The 14346-nt window shown below is 40.2% G+C and overlaps 1 protein-coding gene and 1 long non-coding RNA gene across 2 annotated transcripts in view; one reads left to right on the forward strand and one right to left on the reverse strand.

Moving 5' to 3' along the window:
* ELOVL4 (ELOVL fatty acid elongase 4) overlaps nucleotides 1–8315 on the reverse strand; it is a 31996-nt gene extending 23681 nt beyond the window's left edge. The window contains exon 1 of the mRNA XM_002916296.4: nucleotides 7918–8315. Coding sequence (XP_002916342.1) covers nucleotides 7918–8017 — 100 coding nt within the window. The 5' untranslated portion in view covers nucleotides 8018–8315. The remainder of the gene's footprint in view (nucleotides 1–7917) is intronic.
* A 177-nt stretch (nucleotides 8316–8492) lies between these two features.
* LOC109489162 overlaps nucleotides 8493–14346 on the forward strand; it is a 30332-nt gene continuing 24478 nt past the window's right edge. The window contains exons 1-2 of the long non-coding RNA XR_002142109.2: nucleotides 8493–8701; nucleotides 9356–9424. This is a non-coding gene — a long non-coding RNA (uncharacterized LOC109489162). The remainder of the gene's footprint in view (nucleotides 8702–9355; nucleotides 9425–14346) is intronic.

Consider the following 14346-nt stretch of genomic DNA (forward strand, 5'->3'; position numbering starts at 1 on the left):
TACAAAGAACTTCTCAAACTCAATACACGAGAAACAAATAAAGAAATCAAAAAATGGGCAGAAGATATGAACAGACAATTTTCCAATGAAGACATACAAATGGCTAACAGACACATGAAAAAATGTTCAAAATCATTAGCCATCAGGGAAATTCAAATCAAAACCACACTGAGATACCACCTTACGCCAGTGAGAATGGCAAAAATCGACAAGTCAGGAAACAACAATTGTTGGAGAGGATGTGGAGAAAGGGGATCCCTCCTACATTGTTGGTGGGAATGCAAGTTGGTACAGCCACTCTGGAAAACAGTGTGGAGGTCCCTTAAAAAGTTAAAAATTGAACTACCCTATGACCCAGCCATTGCACTACTGGGTGTTTACCCCAAAGATACAGACGTAGTAAAGAGAAGGGCCATATGCACCCCAATGTTCATAGCTGCATTGTCCACAATAGCCAAATCATGGAAGGAGCCGAGATGCCCTTCAACAGATGACTGGATTAAGAAGCTGTGGTCCATATATACAATGGAATATTACTCAGCTATCAGAAAGAACGAATTCTCAACATTTGCTGCAACATGGACGGCACTGGAGGAGATAATGCTAAGTGAAATAAGTCAAGCAGAGAAAGACAATTATCATATGATTTCTCTCATCTATGGAACATAAGAACTAGGAAGATCGGTAGGGGAAGAAAGGGATAAAGAAAGGGGGGGTAATCAGAAGGGGGAATGAAACATGAGAGACTATGGACTCTGAGAAACAAACTGAGGGGAAGGGGGTGGGGGATTGGGATAGACCGGTGATGGGTAGTAAGGAGGGCACGTATTGCATGGTGCACTGGGTGTTATATGCAACTAATGAATCATCGAACTTTACATGGGAAACTGGGGATGTACTGTATGGTGACTAACATAATATAATTTAAAAAAAAAACAACACATTTGGTTAAGGAACATACTTACACCAAAATTATTTAATTTCTTTTGTTTTCCCCATACGCTAAGACCTATATATTTGTAGGAATTTTACAAGAATCTTAAGCCATGTTTCCAAATTTTAGAAATGCTCATAAAGTGCCTATAACTGAAAATCTTTTGTAATGACATATGATAAAATTTTGCATTTTCTGTAGAAAAAAATATAAAGTAAGTTTAGACTATTTAAGCCACGACTTTAGGAGAATATGAAACCCAAAGGATCATGAACAACTTGCCCCAAACCACCTAACAAGTGATCCTCATAAGTTGTATATCACATAATATATGTAATGTATAATTATATATATTACATATATAATACATAATAACCTAATTCTTTAAAGTTATTGCTATTATTTTTGACAAAATAGATAACTCTTGGTTATTCAAGAAATACCTTGATAATTAAATAGGTCCAGTATTATGGCAACAAACACAGTGCTATGTCAAAGCAGGTACTTAAATATCTGTATCCCTTTCTTTTTCTATTCCTTCACCTATTTTTTATGGAGCAGGTAAGAAAGTAAAAAGGATTAAATATGAATCTATTATTTGTTCTATCTTAGCAACACTAATAATGGGTGTGTTGGAAAGACTGGAATTCTTGCACAGTGTGAGGTTTTTAAATTACTGATCAATGTATGTTTATTTGAAATTGTTTGAGCTATTTAAAGAATTTTTAAAATTTCATATATATCCAGAATTTAACAGCCAGGTGAAACCTTAGAGATTACCTAATTCAACTCTCTCAATTTACAGATGAAAAAAAAGTTGAGTTTGGAAAAACAAAGGGACCTGTCCAAACTCTCAAAGCTAATTAGTGAGACTAAAGCCTAGGACTAAAGCGTAGGTCATCTAAATCCCAGTCTAGTGTTCTTTCCTTTCTTTCTTTCATGCTGCCCTCCTCACTTCCATACTCATCACAATACTTCTCCATAGACAGGGAAGGGAGAATTGTATCTCATTTTATATCTCTTGAAAGTAACTGTTTTGTGCTAATAAATGATTTAATGGTTTGATTCCTTCATTAAAAACAGTCAACATCAATTGAATTTATTGCTAACTTACAATAAAGATCATTAAAAAACAACTTCCTACAATTTAGTGTGTCACCAAACCTTATTAGTGTTTAGCTGCCAGAATATATCACTATTTGAAATTGTTCTAGATTAAGGAGGTTATCTCTTGATACATATCAAATCAACGAATACAAGAGCACTCCTAGTGTTGGGGATAAAAATACAAAGAGCGAAAGGATAAATAATAAAAAAGGTTAAAACAGGTCAAGACAATAGAGTTACAGAAGGAATGGCACAAGGAAGTGCACAAGCAATTTCTAAAGGGAATGGGATCAGATGAAGGAATGAACTGCTCCGGGGTACCATGGCCAAGAAAGCCTTTGTAAAGGAGGGCTTTGTAAAGGAGGTCTCCTGAAGGGACAGAGGAGAAAGGGCAGTGAAGGCAAAGGGAACAGTGTGACAAGAAAAACAAACATAGATATGTGCATGTTTTACTCAAGGGGGAGTTATCCAAGTTGGCTGGAGCTGCAGGTCTATGGGCAAGGATATACTGGCTGACCAGGTTAAAAAGGAAATTTGGAAACTTGGTTTTGAAAGGCCATGTGTTTCCTCCCTTCTTTTTTCTAAAAATCGAAACCCTGATGAGTTTTTAAAATGTATGTGAATTCATTCTCATTTGAAGGGAAAATAAAATGATAGCACCTTAATTTTTGAAAGGAGAATGTCCCAATCATGAAAAGGAAAAAAAGAGCCATCTACACTGAGAAAAGACAGATTCTGTCACACAACACTCTCTATGTTCTTATATATCTAATTTGAAATAATAAATGACTTGATAAATCCTAAAATAATACTTAGGTTACTAATATTAAATCACTAATGACATTATCATGTGACTTGAGGAAAAAAATCTAACAACTTCAATTTTAGAAGGATGACCACTTCTTTGTGGCTCACAAAGGCACGGTCTGATATAATCACCTATGTAATTCTTAACACCTTGTCTCCCTAAGCCAAAAAATCTAACTGTATATAACACTGTGTCCTGGCACCAGTTCTAGAATTTGCATTGTTTTACCCTCCTGTAATTTCATCTGTGATTGGATGTTCTGTGATGAGGCAGGGAATAGACAACAGTATGAGATATTAAAGTCCAAGAGTCTGCCATCAAAAATAAGAACCAAACGAAAAACAAAAAACCCTAAAATGGTATGCACCTCCTAGAGGTTTCAGGGAGGTTATGAGAGAGGAGGATAACTCTAGGACCTCACTGAAAACACTGGCTAAGGGAGATCCCATGTTAAGAGCTGATGTTCCACATATTTGTCCTTAATTAGCTGCCTAGAATTTAGAGTGTCTTTCTCAAAGAAACATTTAAAATGGTAACTAGGTTTCCAGTCTAGGCTAAACAAACAAACAAAACATATTTTAGATAATAACAAAGATTAAAGACTATACATTGACTGTGACAAATAATACTACTAATGTAGATATACTGTAAGATACCTGCTCGTCTGGGACCTAGAACTCCATGGGACAGAACTTTTACCCCCCCTTATTTGAGCTGAGTTAAATGCCCCTTCCCAGAAGCCCCGAGTTTCAGCAAGCCAGAATGACTCAGTGACTCTTAAAAACATTCCCAGTTTACATGAATTTTTAGTCTTTGAAGTCCTTCTCCTTAGTCTACCTATCCAAATACTCTCTGACAATATATACATCAGATGATGTCAGCTAAAATATGCTAAAAATAGAATCTTACAACTCAAGACTGTGGTGTAGGTAAAAGAAATGAAGAATAGTAAAGCAGGACTTTTCTGACTTACCTATGTGCCAGCTGGGCCTGATTCTGACAGATCACAGATCATGTCTTCAGACCATGATACCAAGCAAGGTGGAAGAGCCATGACTTCATAAGTGCATGGGGGGCAGTGACCAAGTATACTCACTCTCTCCCCAGAGCCCAGAACTATTCCTACACATGGTAAGTGATGAGGAAAGAATAAATGATTATATAAGCCTTGCTTCCAAATTTGATCATCATCCTACAGCAGTCCTCCTTCTTCCTATACTACTCATCCCCTTTTCTGTTCTGCCCCTCCAAAGTGAACTTAGGGCCAGCTAAGCTGGCCTTCGATGCTCTAAGTTCAAAACCCAAGTAGACATAAAGTTTGCATTAAAATATGGGCTATTGGGACGCCTGGGTGGAGCAGTCATTAAGCATCTGCCTTTGGCTCAGAGCGTGATCCCGGTGTTATGGGATTGAGCCCCACATCAGGCTCCTCCACTATGAGCCTGCTTGTTCCTCTCCCACTCCCCCTGCTTGTGTTCCCTCTCTCGCTAGCTGTCTCTCTCTCTGTCAAAAAATAAATAAATAAATAATCTTAAAATATGGGCTACTATATCTGTAAACAGAGAGCAATGCCAACCACCGCCCCCCCCACACACGTGTGTGTGTGTGTACACACTTCATGAACAATGGATGTTTAAAAACACGTGGTCAAAAAAGAAATATGGCGGCTCAGGAGATATCTGGCCTTATTGTAGACATGCTGGCTATTAACTCTGTAGGATGCTTCCATGCTAATTTCAGTTACACAAAAGGCTACTAATAAGCATTAATTAAAATAAATACAACGGATAATGTAGATAATTTGGGTATTTATAAGTTGGAGAATATTAAGATTCACCAGTTTTAAAAATTTACATACAACTTTTGAGCCTAGGATCCCAGTCCTAATAATTCTAATGTACTCACAAAGTAGAATAGAAGAATAAAATACGATGACATCAGAGTTCCTACTCCCATGCCGCCAACTAGTATAAAGTCCTACATCAGTCTATACTTTCCTATTAATATAAACTGAGATTAACATACTTGTTCAAAGTATCTAAAAATATAATACAGGGAAGTAGAAAATTATTTTTGTTTTTTTTCTAAAAATACAGCTTTTTCAGAGTTTTAGTACCAATGTATAAAGTATTAACAATTACAGTAAAAGTAACATTTTCTGTGTTAATACTCTATGGGTCATATTCTGTATTTGCCAGATATGTACCTTTGAAAAACCCAGTTTTTGTACATTGCTTTGAACATTGCTTTATGTTTTATTAAATAGCACCATTTGATATGATAGCACAAAATGGTATTTTCACAGAAACCGTTTGCTCTGGGGCAGAAATCTCTTGAATCACCAAATATACTCTACAAATCTGTAACTATTCTTATTATGACAGTCCTGAGTAAATATACTTATTTACAGTTAAGTAGAAACTTCAGTGGAGAGAAATAGTTAATGAACTAATAAAACAAAGGCAGAAGCATGGAACTACAGTCTGGGGATGAAAGGCACAGAGCCTAGTTCATATCTTGCTCTCTCTAAATAATTTGTATCCTTTCGCCACACTCAGTATGATTTCTCAAGACCATCTTTCTCTCCACCCATTTTTATTTCCCCCTCTTTCCAAACATCTGACTCATCAACTTTTTATTCAGCCTCATGTAATGAGTTACTGTTCTACTTTGAAACTCATTCACTCAGATTTTTGTGAAATTAGAGCAAAAGGAGATCCTCGTGGAATCAGAACAGTGTGAATGAGTCAAAGAAAGGAAACATGGAGAGCATGGGATACAGATGAAAGGAAATGGGAAACCACAGGATTCAGGTCTATTTTGCCTGAATCTAAAAAATATTCCTCCTCACAGCAGCAAGGCATAACAAACTATATTCCACTAAGCCTCTAAATTGGTTTAAGAAATATCACCTACCTACACTAGGTAGCTCATTACAGAAAGCAAGGAAGCAGTTTCAGGTTTCGTAAGTGGATAGCCAGAGCATGGGTGAATACCTCCGTCCCTCTAACTTGCTAGTGTTCCAGTGGCTACTCTCACTTCTCAGGCTTAGCCTACAATATTATTTCATATGCCCTTCACAGGGTAGTAGCAAGCTTTCACATGAAGCAACTGCACAAAATTTCCTATCTCATTCATAATATTTTTTACACGAGCACCATTAAGAAGGAATTAACCAACATAGAAAGGTGTATTCTCCCTTTGTGCTCAGTTTGCCTTTCTGAGACTCAAGAGGTTGGGAAGCTGAGATAGGAAGGGAATGAGAGACAGGAAGGAGAACTTTTGGGTGTGGCTCTGGCTTATGGAGATTGGAGAACCTTCACAATGTCTGAACTCTGAAGTATGCAAAGCTCAATTATCTGCCAAAGCTGATGTTCAGATCTACAAAATTGTGTAATGGGAAACCCTGATGCAATGTTTAAATAACCAAAATCACAGAGATGAAGGGAAGGGTATATCCTTCCCAGTTTTTGTAGGTACAGCATAACCTCAGTGTAACAGCACATAGAAGAAAGATTTAAGGAAAAACTCCATTAAAAACTGCCTTTTAGGGGCGCCTGGGTGGCACAGCGGTTAAGCATCTGCCTTCGGCTCAGGGCGTGATCCCAGCGTTCTGGGATCGAGCCCCACATCAGGCTCCTCCACTATGAGCCTGCTTCTTCCTCTCCCACTCCCCCTGCTTGTGTTTCCTCTCTCGCTGGCTATCTCTGTCAAATAAATAAATAAAATCTTTTAAAAAAAAAAAACAAAAAAACAAAAAACAAAAAACTGCCTTTTAACCAGTTTCAATTGCAATGGCTAATTAAACAGCTTATTTCTCAGTGCCAAACTTGAGATTCCTACTAAAGAAGTTAAAGCCGCATCAATGTTAAAGAATCATTTTGTCACACTCGGAAATAATTCCAGCACACGCTTTCTCCACAAAACCTATCCCACGTATTGTAATCATGCTGTAACCACTGTTCCATTTACACTAACAACAAAAACAAAACTATGGGAATATATTTTCATTTCTAGGGAAAGGAGGCAGAGTCACAACATGTAACCTTAGTCTCTTCCACTGCTGGGATGCAATGCAATACTGCAAAAGGACTAGATAATTTTAAATCATAAGATCATTGCTAAAATCCTGTTGGGCTAATTTTTTATTTCAAATGCCTTTAAATGCTTTAAAACTAAAAGCAACTGAAGCAAATTAAGAAAATAAATGGTAAAGTGTAAAAATAACATAATAGCACAACTGCTTCCACTAGTGGAATCAACCAATTGACAATCCCTGTCAAACAAACTCCAACAGCTAAAGGGGAAAGTTTGCTAATTTAAGAAAACTGTATATATGTAGGCTGCTGGGACAACCTCTAGGTGCTGCTGTAGAGACCCCCTTCGTGAAGACTTACTTCTTTGCCGGTATTTTAGCCTCCCCCTCCCCCTAACTGCACTGCACTGCGCAAAGCCATTACAGACAATCGCTTCAAACATATTTGCTGTTGAAAAAGCCTCAAAAACTGACTTTCTTCAAGGTTCAAGAAGCCAAACAACGGCTTTTTATTTTTTTATTCCGAATTACACTATAGATGGATGAGCTAGACAAAATACTAGGTTAGCAGGTTGTGTCAAAGCAACCAGGAGGCAGAAGCAGCAAAACCGCAGCTACCACTAGGGCCCTCCTCCTTCCCCCAGCCATCTCGCCAAATGGACCATTACTAAATGTTAAAATCAATCCTGTGCATAAGTTAAAACTGTCAGATCTGAGATTGGGAGATGTGGGAGTAGGGTGGAGTGGTTCGGGCGACGAGCTCTTAGCAGCACAGACTCCATCTGATATGTCAGCTCCAGCATCCGAGAAGCTGAAGAGAGATGGAAGCTCGGAGGAAAACCGTGCGAGCGTCGTGGGGGGGAGGGGGAGGCCTTAACGTTCGGATCAGATTAACCAGTGCCCGACCGCGGTCCCCGCGCCCCGGCATCTCCTCTGATCCGCAGCATCCCAACAGCCCAGAGAGCGAGGGACTGCAGAGCCGGGGACCGGTGTCCCCCGCAGGGCCGAAGACAGGGAAGCCAGCCGCTTTACCTGTGATGGACCAGGTCCAACGGTAGAACTCCACGGTGTCGTTCAGCGCCGTGGACACCACGTTGAGGACACTGCCCGGCTCCGAGTCCAGGAGCCCCATTTCGGCGGTAAGCGGGTGCCGGCGGCAGCGAGAGGAGAAAGCGGAGACACCGTGGGAGGGTTGACCTCAGAGGCGACGGCCGACGGGGTGAGCGGCAGCCGGGAACCCCTCTAACGGCGGCGGCCCAGCTGCGTCTTCTCCTCCTCCGCGGGGCGCCGCGGCGACAGGGATGCGGAGGCCGCGTCGACTAGCCGGGCGGAGTAGAAGGTACCGTCCAGGCTCCTAGGAGAAAGAGGAGGAGGAGATCGGCCGTGAGCGCCAGGCGCTGCACCAGTCTGCCGCCTCGCGCCGCCGCCGCTCCAATCTCCTCGGCCCAAGTCACGTGGCCGCGCGCGAGGCGGAGGGGCCTGCGCCCCTCCTCCCGCCCGCGCGCTAGGACTCTTGCGCAGGGATGCGGCTGTCGTGGGACCGCGAGAGTGAGGTCCGCGCAGGCGCGCGCCGTCCCACACCTCTAAGTCTCTCACCCTTTCCCCGGTCGCGCGGGAGCAAAACACCTGGGCCCCTCTTGGCTCTCCACCCCCGCCAGTCTCCCCAAACCTCCTTCTCCGTCTCGCTCCTCAAGAGGAGGGTACGCCGCCCCTGCGGAGGAGTGTGCAGCCTTCGCACGGGTGACCTCGCGTCCGCCCCCGATACATCTTAGGAAACAGGACGGGGAAGAATGGGCGTTTTGTGGGCAAGGATGAGGTAGGCGAGGTACTTTGGTCCTTACCTGTCATTCACTTTTATTTCCTTTGGGTTCTATTTTTTTTCACCCCCACCAGCAAATGCCTGTCATGACGAGAGAAATGCACAACTTATCCCTCTAAGTTAGTCAGGTGATATTTGTCTTCCAAGCTGCAGTGGTGGAGAATGGATTTTGGGGTCTACTCAGTAACCAGTTTATGAATAATTTGAATGAATGCTTGTATGTGTTTTGTAAACTTTTTAAATATACATGGAATAATCAAAGCAATATAATTGTATTAAATAAGGTCGTTATAGCTTCAGAGAAGGAGGAGGAGCGAGAGCGGACTTAGAGAAGTCCTCTTGGACCTGAAGTAGTTGAGATGAATGTGAAAGGCTCATTGTTTCGCAAAGGACAATCTAGGTGAAAGAGGAAAAAATATTTTTTATTTAAAAAAAATGTTTAGGTAATAAGGTGGGAGGCAGCAGGATAACCTACCCCTGAAAGTTGAACCCCCTGAAAAGTAGCAAATATACACTACATACAGTTCTTCATTTGATAGTTTCTGACATCAAACAAGACCTTTGAAAATAGTTTGGTAAACTTCTCACCTACTTGTTACTTAAACACAGGACCTACTCGCTGTTTAACCTTTCCTCCAATTGTTGCTTTAGGATACTCCATTGAGAGTCCACGGAGTCAGGTGTGTGATTGCTTCTGCTCTCTGACACTATTAAAATAATGTGAGTGCTGTTTTTTATTATATTTATTTGATATATTTGTTTTCCGTTGATTTGGTTGTATATTCTTTGACTTTATTTTATACTGGGAACATCCTAGAGGATAAAAATTATTTTCGGTTCGTTGAGGACCTAACTCAGTGCTATAAGTAATATTTATGATGGTGTCAAAATTATAACATACGTATTACGGAATTTGAAGACTATTGAAAGTCACGGGAGCTTTAGGAAGAGAAAAGATAATTAAATGTAATTGATTTATTGTTTCAAGCAACCACAGTCTTCTTTAATGCTCTCTCCTGAAATTAACCAAATAAAATGTAATTTATCAAGTATACTTACAAGATTAAAGTTTTTGGATTGAATTATGGTTTCTCAAGTCTTAACCCCAAGTTATGTGTATCATACTGATTCTAGTAGATATATATAGGTATAGATAGAGAGGTATGTAAATCTCTCTCTCTATATATACACATACATTTTTTAAAAGTCCAGTCAAGTTGTAATACTGGTAGAGTAGATAAAGATCAGTGCTCTACTCATGTACTTTGATGACCTAGCAAAGTTCAGATTAGTTTGGCCTTCATCTAGAAAATTTGTTACTACTTTTATATTGTGAAATCCTGGATGCTTTTTATGGAGAACAGATCCCCACCCTCACCTGTATTCATATGCACAAAACATTTTTTCCCAAGTTTTTTTTAAAATTCTAATTAGTTAACATATATGGTAAAATTGGTTTCAGGTGTACAATTTAGTGATTCATCACTTACATAAAACACACAGTGCTTGCGGCCCCTGGGTGGCTCGGTCACCTGAGCATCTGCCTTCAGCTCAGGTCATGATCCCAGGGTCCTGGGACTGAGCCCTGAGTTGGGCTCCCTGCTCAGGGGGGAGTCTCCTTCTCCCTCTTTCTCTGGCTCTCCCCACTGCTCGCGCTCTCACTCTCTCTCTAAAATAAAATCTTAAAAAAAAACACAAAACCCAAAACAGTGCTCATCACAGGTGCCCTCTCCTCAGTTTATTCTCTATAGTTAAGAGTCTATTATGGTTTGCTTCCCTCTCTCTTTTACTTTTTTTTTTTTTAAGACTTTTTATTTATTTGACAGAGAGCAAGCGATAGAGCACAAGCAGGGGGAGCAGCAGAGGGAGAAGCAGGCTCCCCGCTGAGCAAGGAGCCTGATGCAGAACTTGATCCCAGGACCCTGGGGTCATGACCTGAGCTGAAGGCAGACACTTAACTGACTGAGCCACCCAGGCGCCCCTCTTTTACTTGTTTAATACAATGTGAACTTGTTAAAACAGCTTCAGACATTTTTCTAGCCTCTTTGTAGTAGAGGCCGACTGAAGTCTCTTCATTCACTAGGGGGCGCCTGTCACATATAAGAAAATCCCAGACAAGTAATGACAAATTAGGTCAGGGGTGGCACTTAACATTTCCTCCACACTACCTGGAAGGGTAGTATGTTTATTTGCATTTATGAGCTGTCTAAATATACGCCAAGGACAAGAACCCTAGAACTTACTCACTCAGGAGCTCCATTACACAGCATAGAGACTAACAGTCCAGTACATACTCAATTCACAAGTGGTTTACAAACACTAATGGCTGACCAAGCCAAAGCCTACCTAAGCTGTGCAAAGGGAAGGAGAACTGCACATTTACTCACCTAGAGTGGCAGCTATCTAACCAAGATCTTGGTGGCATCATGACAACAAAATCAAACATAAGCATCCATAGTATCTGCAAAACTTTTAGGACTAGAGTTCTTTGTTATGGGTTAAATTCAAGTAAGATAAAGTTATCTACAGAAACTGAGAGAGGATAGGATTATAATAAAAATTGATTTTATATAAAATTACAAAATATTTTAACATTTCTTACAGCCCATACAGAGTTAACAACATAAATCAAGCTATTCTAGTGTTTCTGCCTTTCCACATTGTCCATAGTATCAGCAACCTGTGCTTTCAAAAAAAAAGTGAACCTAGGAATCTGTTGAATCAGGAGTGAAAGCAAGTAGCTTGATGAAGAATTGTAGAGGGGCACCTGGGTGGCTCAGTCGTTGAACTTCTGCCTTCAGCTCAGGGCGTGATCCTGGCATTCTGGGATCGAGCCCCACATCAGGCTCCTCCACTGGGAGCCTGCTTCTTCCTCTCCCACTCCCCCTGCTTGCGTTCCCTCTCTCGCTGGCTGTCTCTCTCTCTGTCGAATAAATAAATAGAATCTTAAAAAAAAATTGTAGCAAGACCTTAAATCTTACAGAAGTAAATTGTAGATAATACTTACAGAAAATGGAGAAAATCGCTGGTAATACAGTTGACCCTTGAACAACACAGGTTTGAACTGTGTGAGTCCACTTATACATGGATTTTCCCCCATAAATATATTTGAAAAATTTTTTTGGAGATTTGTAACCATTTGAAAAAAACTCACAGATGAACCACATCATCTAGAAATATCAAAAAAATAAAAAATATGTCATGAATGCATAAAATATATATAGGTACTAATCTATTTTATCATTTGCTACCATAAAATATATGCAAATCTATTATAAAAAGTTAAAACTTATCAAAACTTACCCACACAAACATTTACAGACCATACATGGCACCATTCACAGTTGAGAGAAATGTAAACAAATGTAAAGATATAATATTAAATCATAACTGCATGAAATTAGTACATATTGTATCACTATAATAACTTCATAGCCCCTTCCTGTTGCTACTGTGGTGAGCGCAAGTGTTGCCAGTAACTGCTTAAAACACTGTGTGATACTAATCATCTCTGTGTGAATAGTTTGTCTCTCCAGTAAATTGCAAATCACAGTAAAAAGAGATCTCTCATGGTTTTCACATATTTTTCATTACGTTTAGTGCAATACTATAAACCTTGACTATCAAGTTTATATCATGGGACCTATAAAAGTGTTGCTAGAGATGCTGGAAGTGCTCCCAAGAAGCAGAGAAAAGTCATGACATCACAAGAAAAAGGCGAATTGCTTGATATGTAGCATAAATTGAGGTCCACAGCTGCAGTCGCCCGCCATTTCAAGATGAATGAATACAGTTTAAGGACCGTTGTTTTAAAAAAAATAGAAAAGAGAAGACATGAAGCTGTAACTGCAGCTCTGACAGCAGGTGCAGAAACATTGCACTTTTTGCAGAATCCCTTTTATCTCATACTGAAAATGCAGCTTTTATGTGGGTTCAGGATTGCTATAAGAAGGGCACAGCTATAGACTCTAATATGATTTGAAAAAAAGCAGTTATTGTATGACAGCTTAAAACAAAAGGAAGCTGAAGCATGTGATGTTGCAGAATTTAATGCCAGCAAAGGATGGTTTGATAATTTTAAAAAGAAGTTTGGCTTTAAAAATGTCAAGATAACAGGAGAAGCAGCTTCTGCCAACCAAGAAGCAGTAGATGAGTTCCCAGACACCATTAAGAAATTGAAGAGAAAAAAAGAAAGAAATCATTAAGGAGAAAGAATATCTGCCTAAACAGGTTTTTAATGCAGACAGAAGTACCCTTTTCTGGAATGAAATGCCACAAAAGACATTCATTATTAAGAAAGAGAAGTGAGTATCAGGATTTAAGGCAAGAAGAGATAGGCTAGCTATACTGTTTTATGCAAATGCAATCAGGTTTATGATCAAGACTGCTCTTATCTACAAAGCTGCTAACCCCTGCGCCTTGAAGGGAAAAGATAAACACCAGCTGCCAGTCTTTTGGTTGTACACCAAGAAGGCCTGGACAACAAAAAACCTTTTTCTGGATTGGTCCCATTAATTCATTGTCCCTGAAGTCAGGAAGGACTTTGTCCATAAGGGATTGCCTTTTTTTTTTTAAGATTTATTTATTTGTTTTAAAGAGAGAGAGTGAGCAAGCAGGGGCAGGGGCAGGGGCAGAGAGAGATAGAGAACCCCATAGCAGCAAAGGATCTCTCTATAAAAATAGAGAACCCCAAAGCAGACTCCCCACTGAGCTCAGAGCCTGAAACGGGGCTCAATCCCAGGACCCTGAGATCAGGACCTGAGCTGGCCACTTAACCAACTGAGCACCCAGGCACCCCAGGGATTGCCTTTTAACATTCTTTTGATACTGGACAATGCCTCTGGCCACCCAGCACCCTACGAGTTCAACAGCAAAGTTGTTGAAGTGGTCTACTTGCCCCCAAACACAGTATCTCTAATTCAGCCTCAAGATCAGGGGGTCGTAAGGACCTTTAAGGCTCATTACATATGGTTCTCTGTGGAAGGGATTGTTAACACTATGGAAGAGAACCCTGATAGGGAGAACATCATGAAAGTAAGGAAGGATTGCACCATTGAAAATGTCATCACTGTTACAGAAAAAGCTGTGAAATATGTCAAGCCCAAAGCAATAATTTCCTGCTGGAGAAAACCATGTTGAGATTTTGTGCATAGGATTTATGACAGAGTTGATCAAGGAAATCATGAGAGAGATTGTGGATATGGCAAAATAACAAAACAAAGAAAAGGTGGTGGGGTGAAGGGTTTCAAGATACAGATCTTAAAGAAATTCAAGAGCTAATGGGCGTCACACAACAAGAATTAACAGAAGACAACTTGATGGAGATGAGTGCTTTTGAACCAGTGCCAGATGATGAGGAAGAAGACATAGAAGAAGCAGTGCCAGAAAACAAATTGACATTAGACAATCTGAAAGAAGTGTTCCGATTATTCAAGACTGCTTTTGACTGCTTTTATGACAGACCCTTCTACGATACATTTGCTTTATAATCAACAGTGGAAGAAAGATTGGTACCATATAAAAACATTTTAGAGAAAAGAAAAGGCAAAAAAAAGTCGGATGGAAATTCCAGGGCATTTCTGTAAAGCTACTCTGAGACACCTAGTATGTTTGCCTCTCCGGCTTCCCCTTCCCCCTCCTCC

The sequence above is a fragment of the Ailuropoda melanoleuca genome, chromosome 19, assembly GCF_002007445.2.
Source record: "Ailuropoda melanoleuca isolate Jingjing chromosome 19, ASM200744v2, whole genome shotgun sequence".
Taxonomy (NCBI): Eukaryota; Metazoa; Chordata; class Mammalia; order Carnivora; family Ursidae; genus Ailuropoda; species Ailuropoda melanoleuca.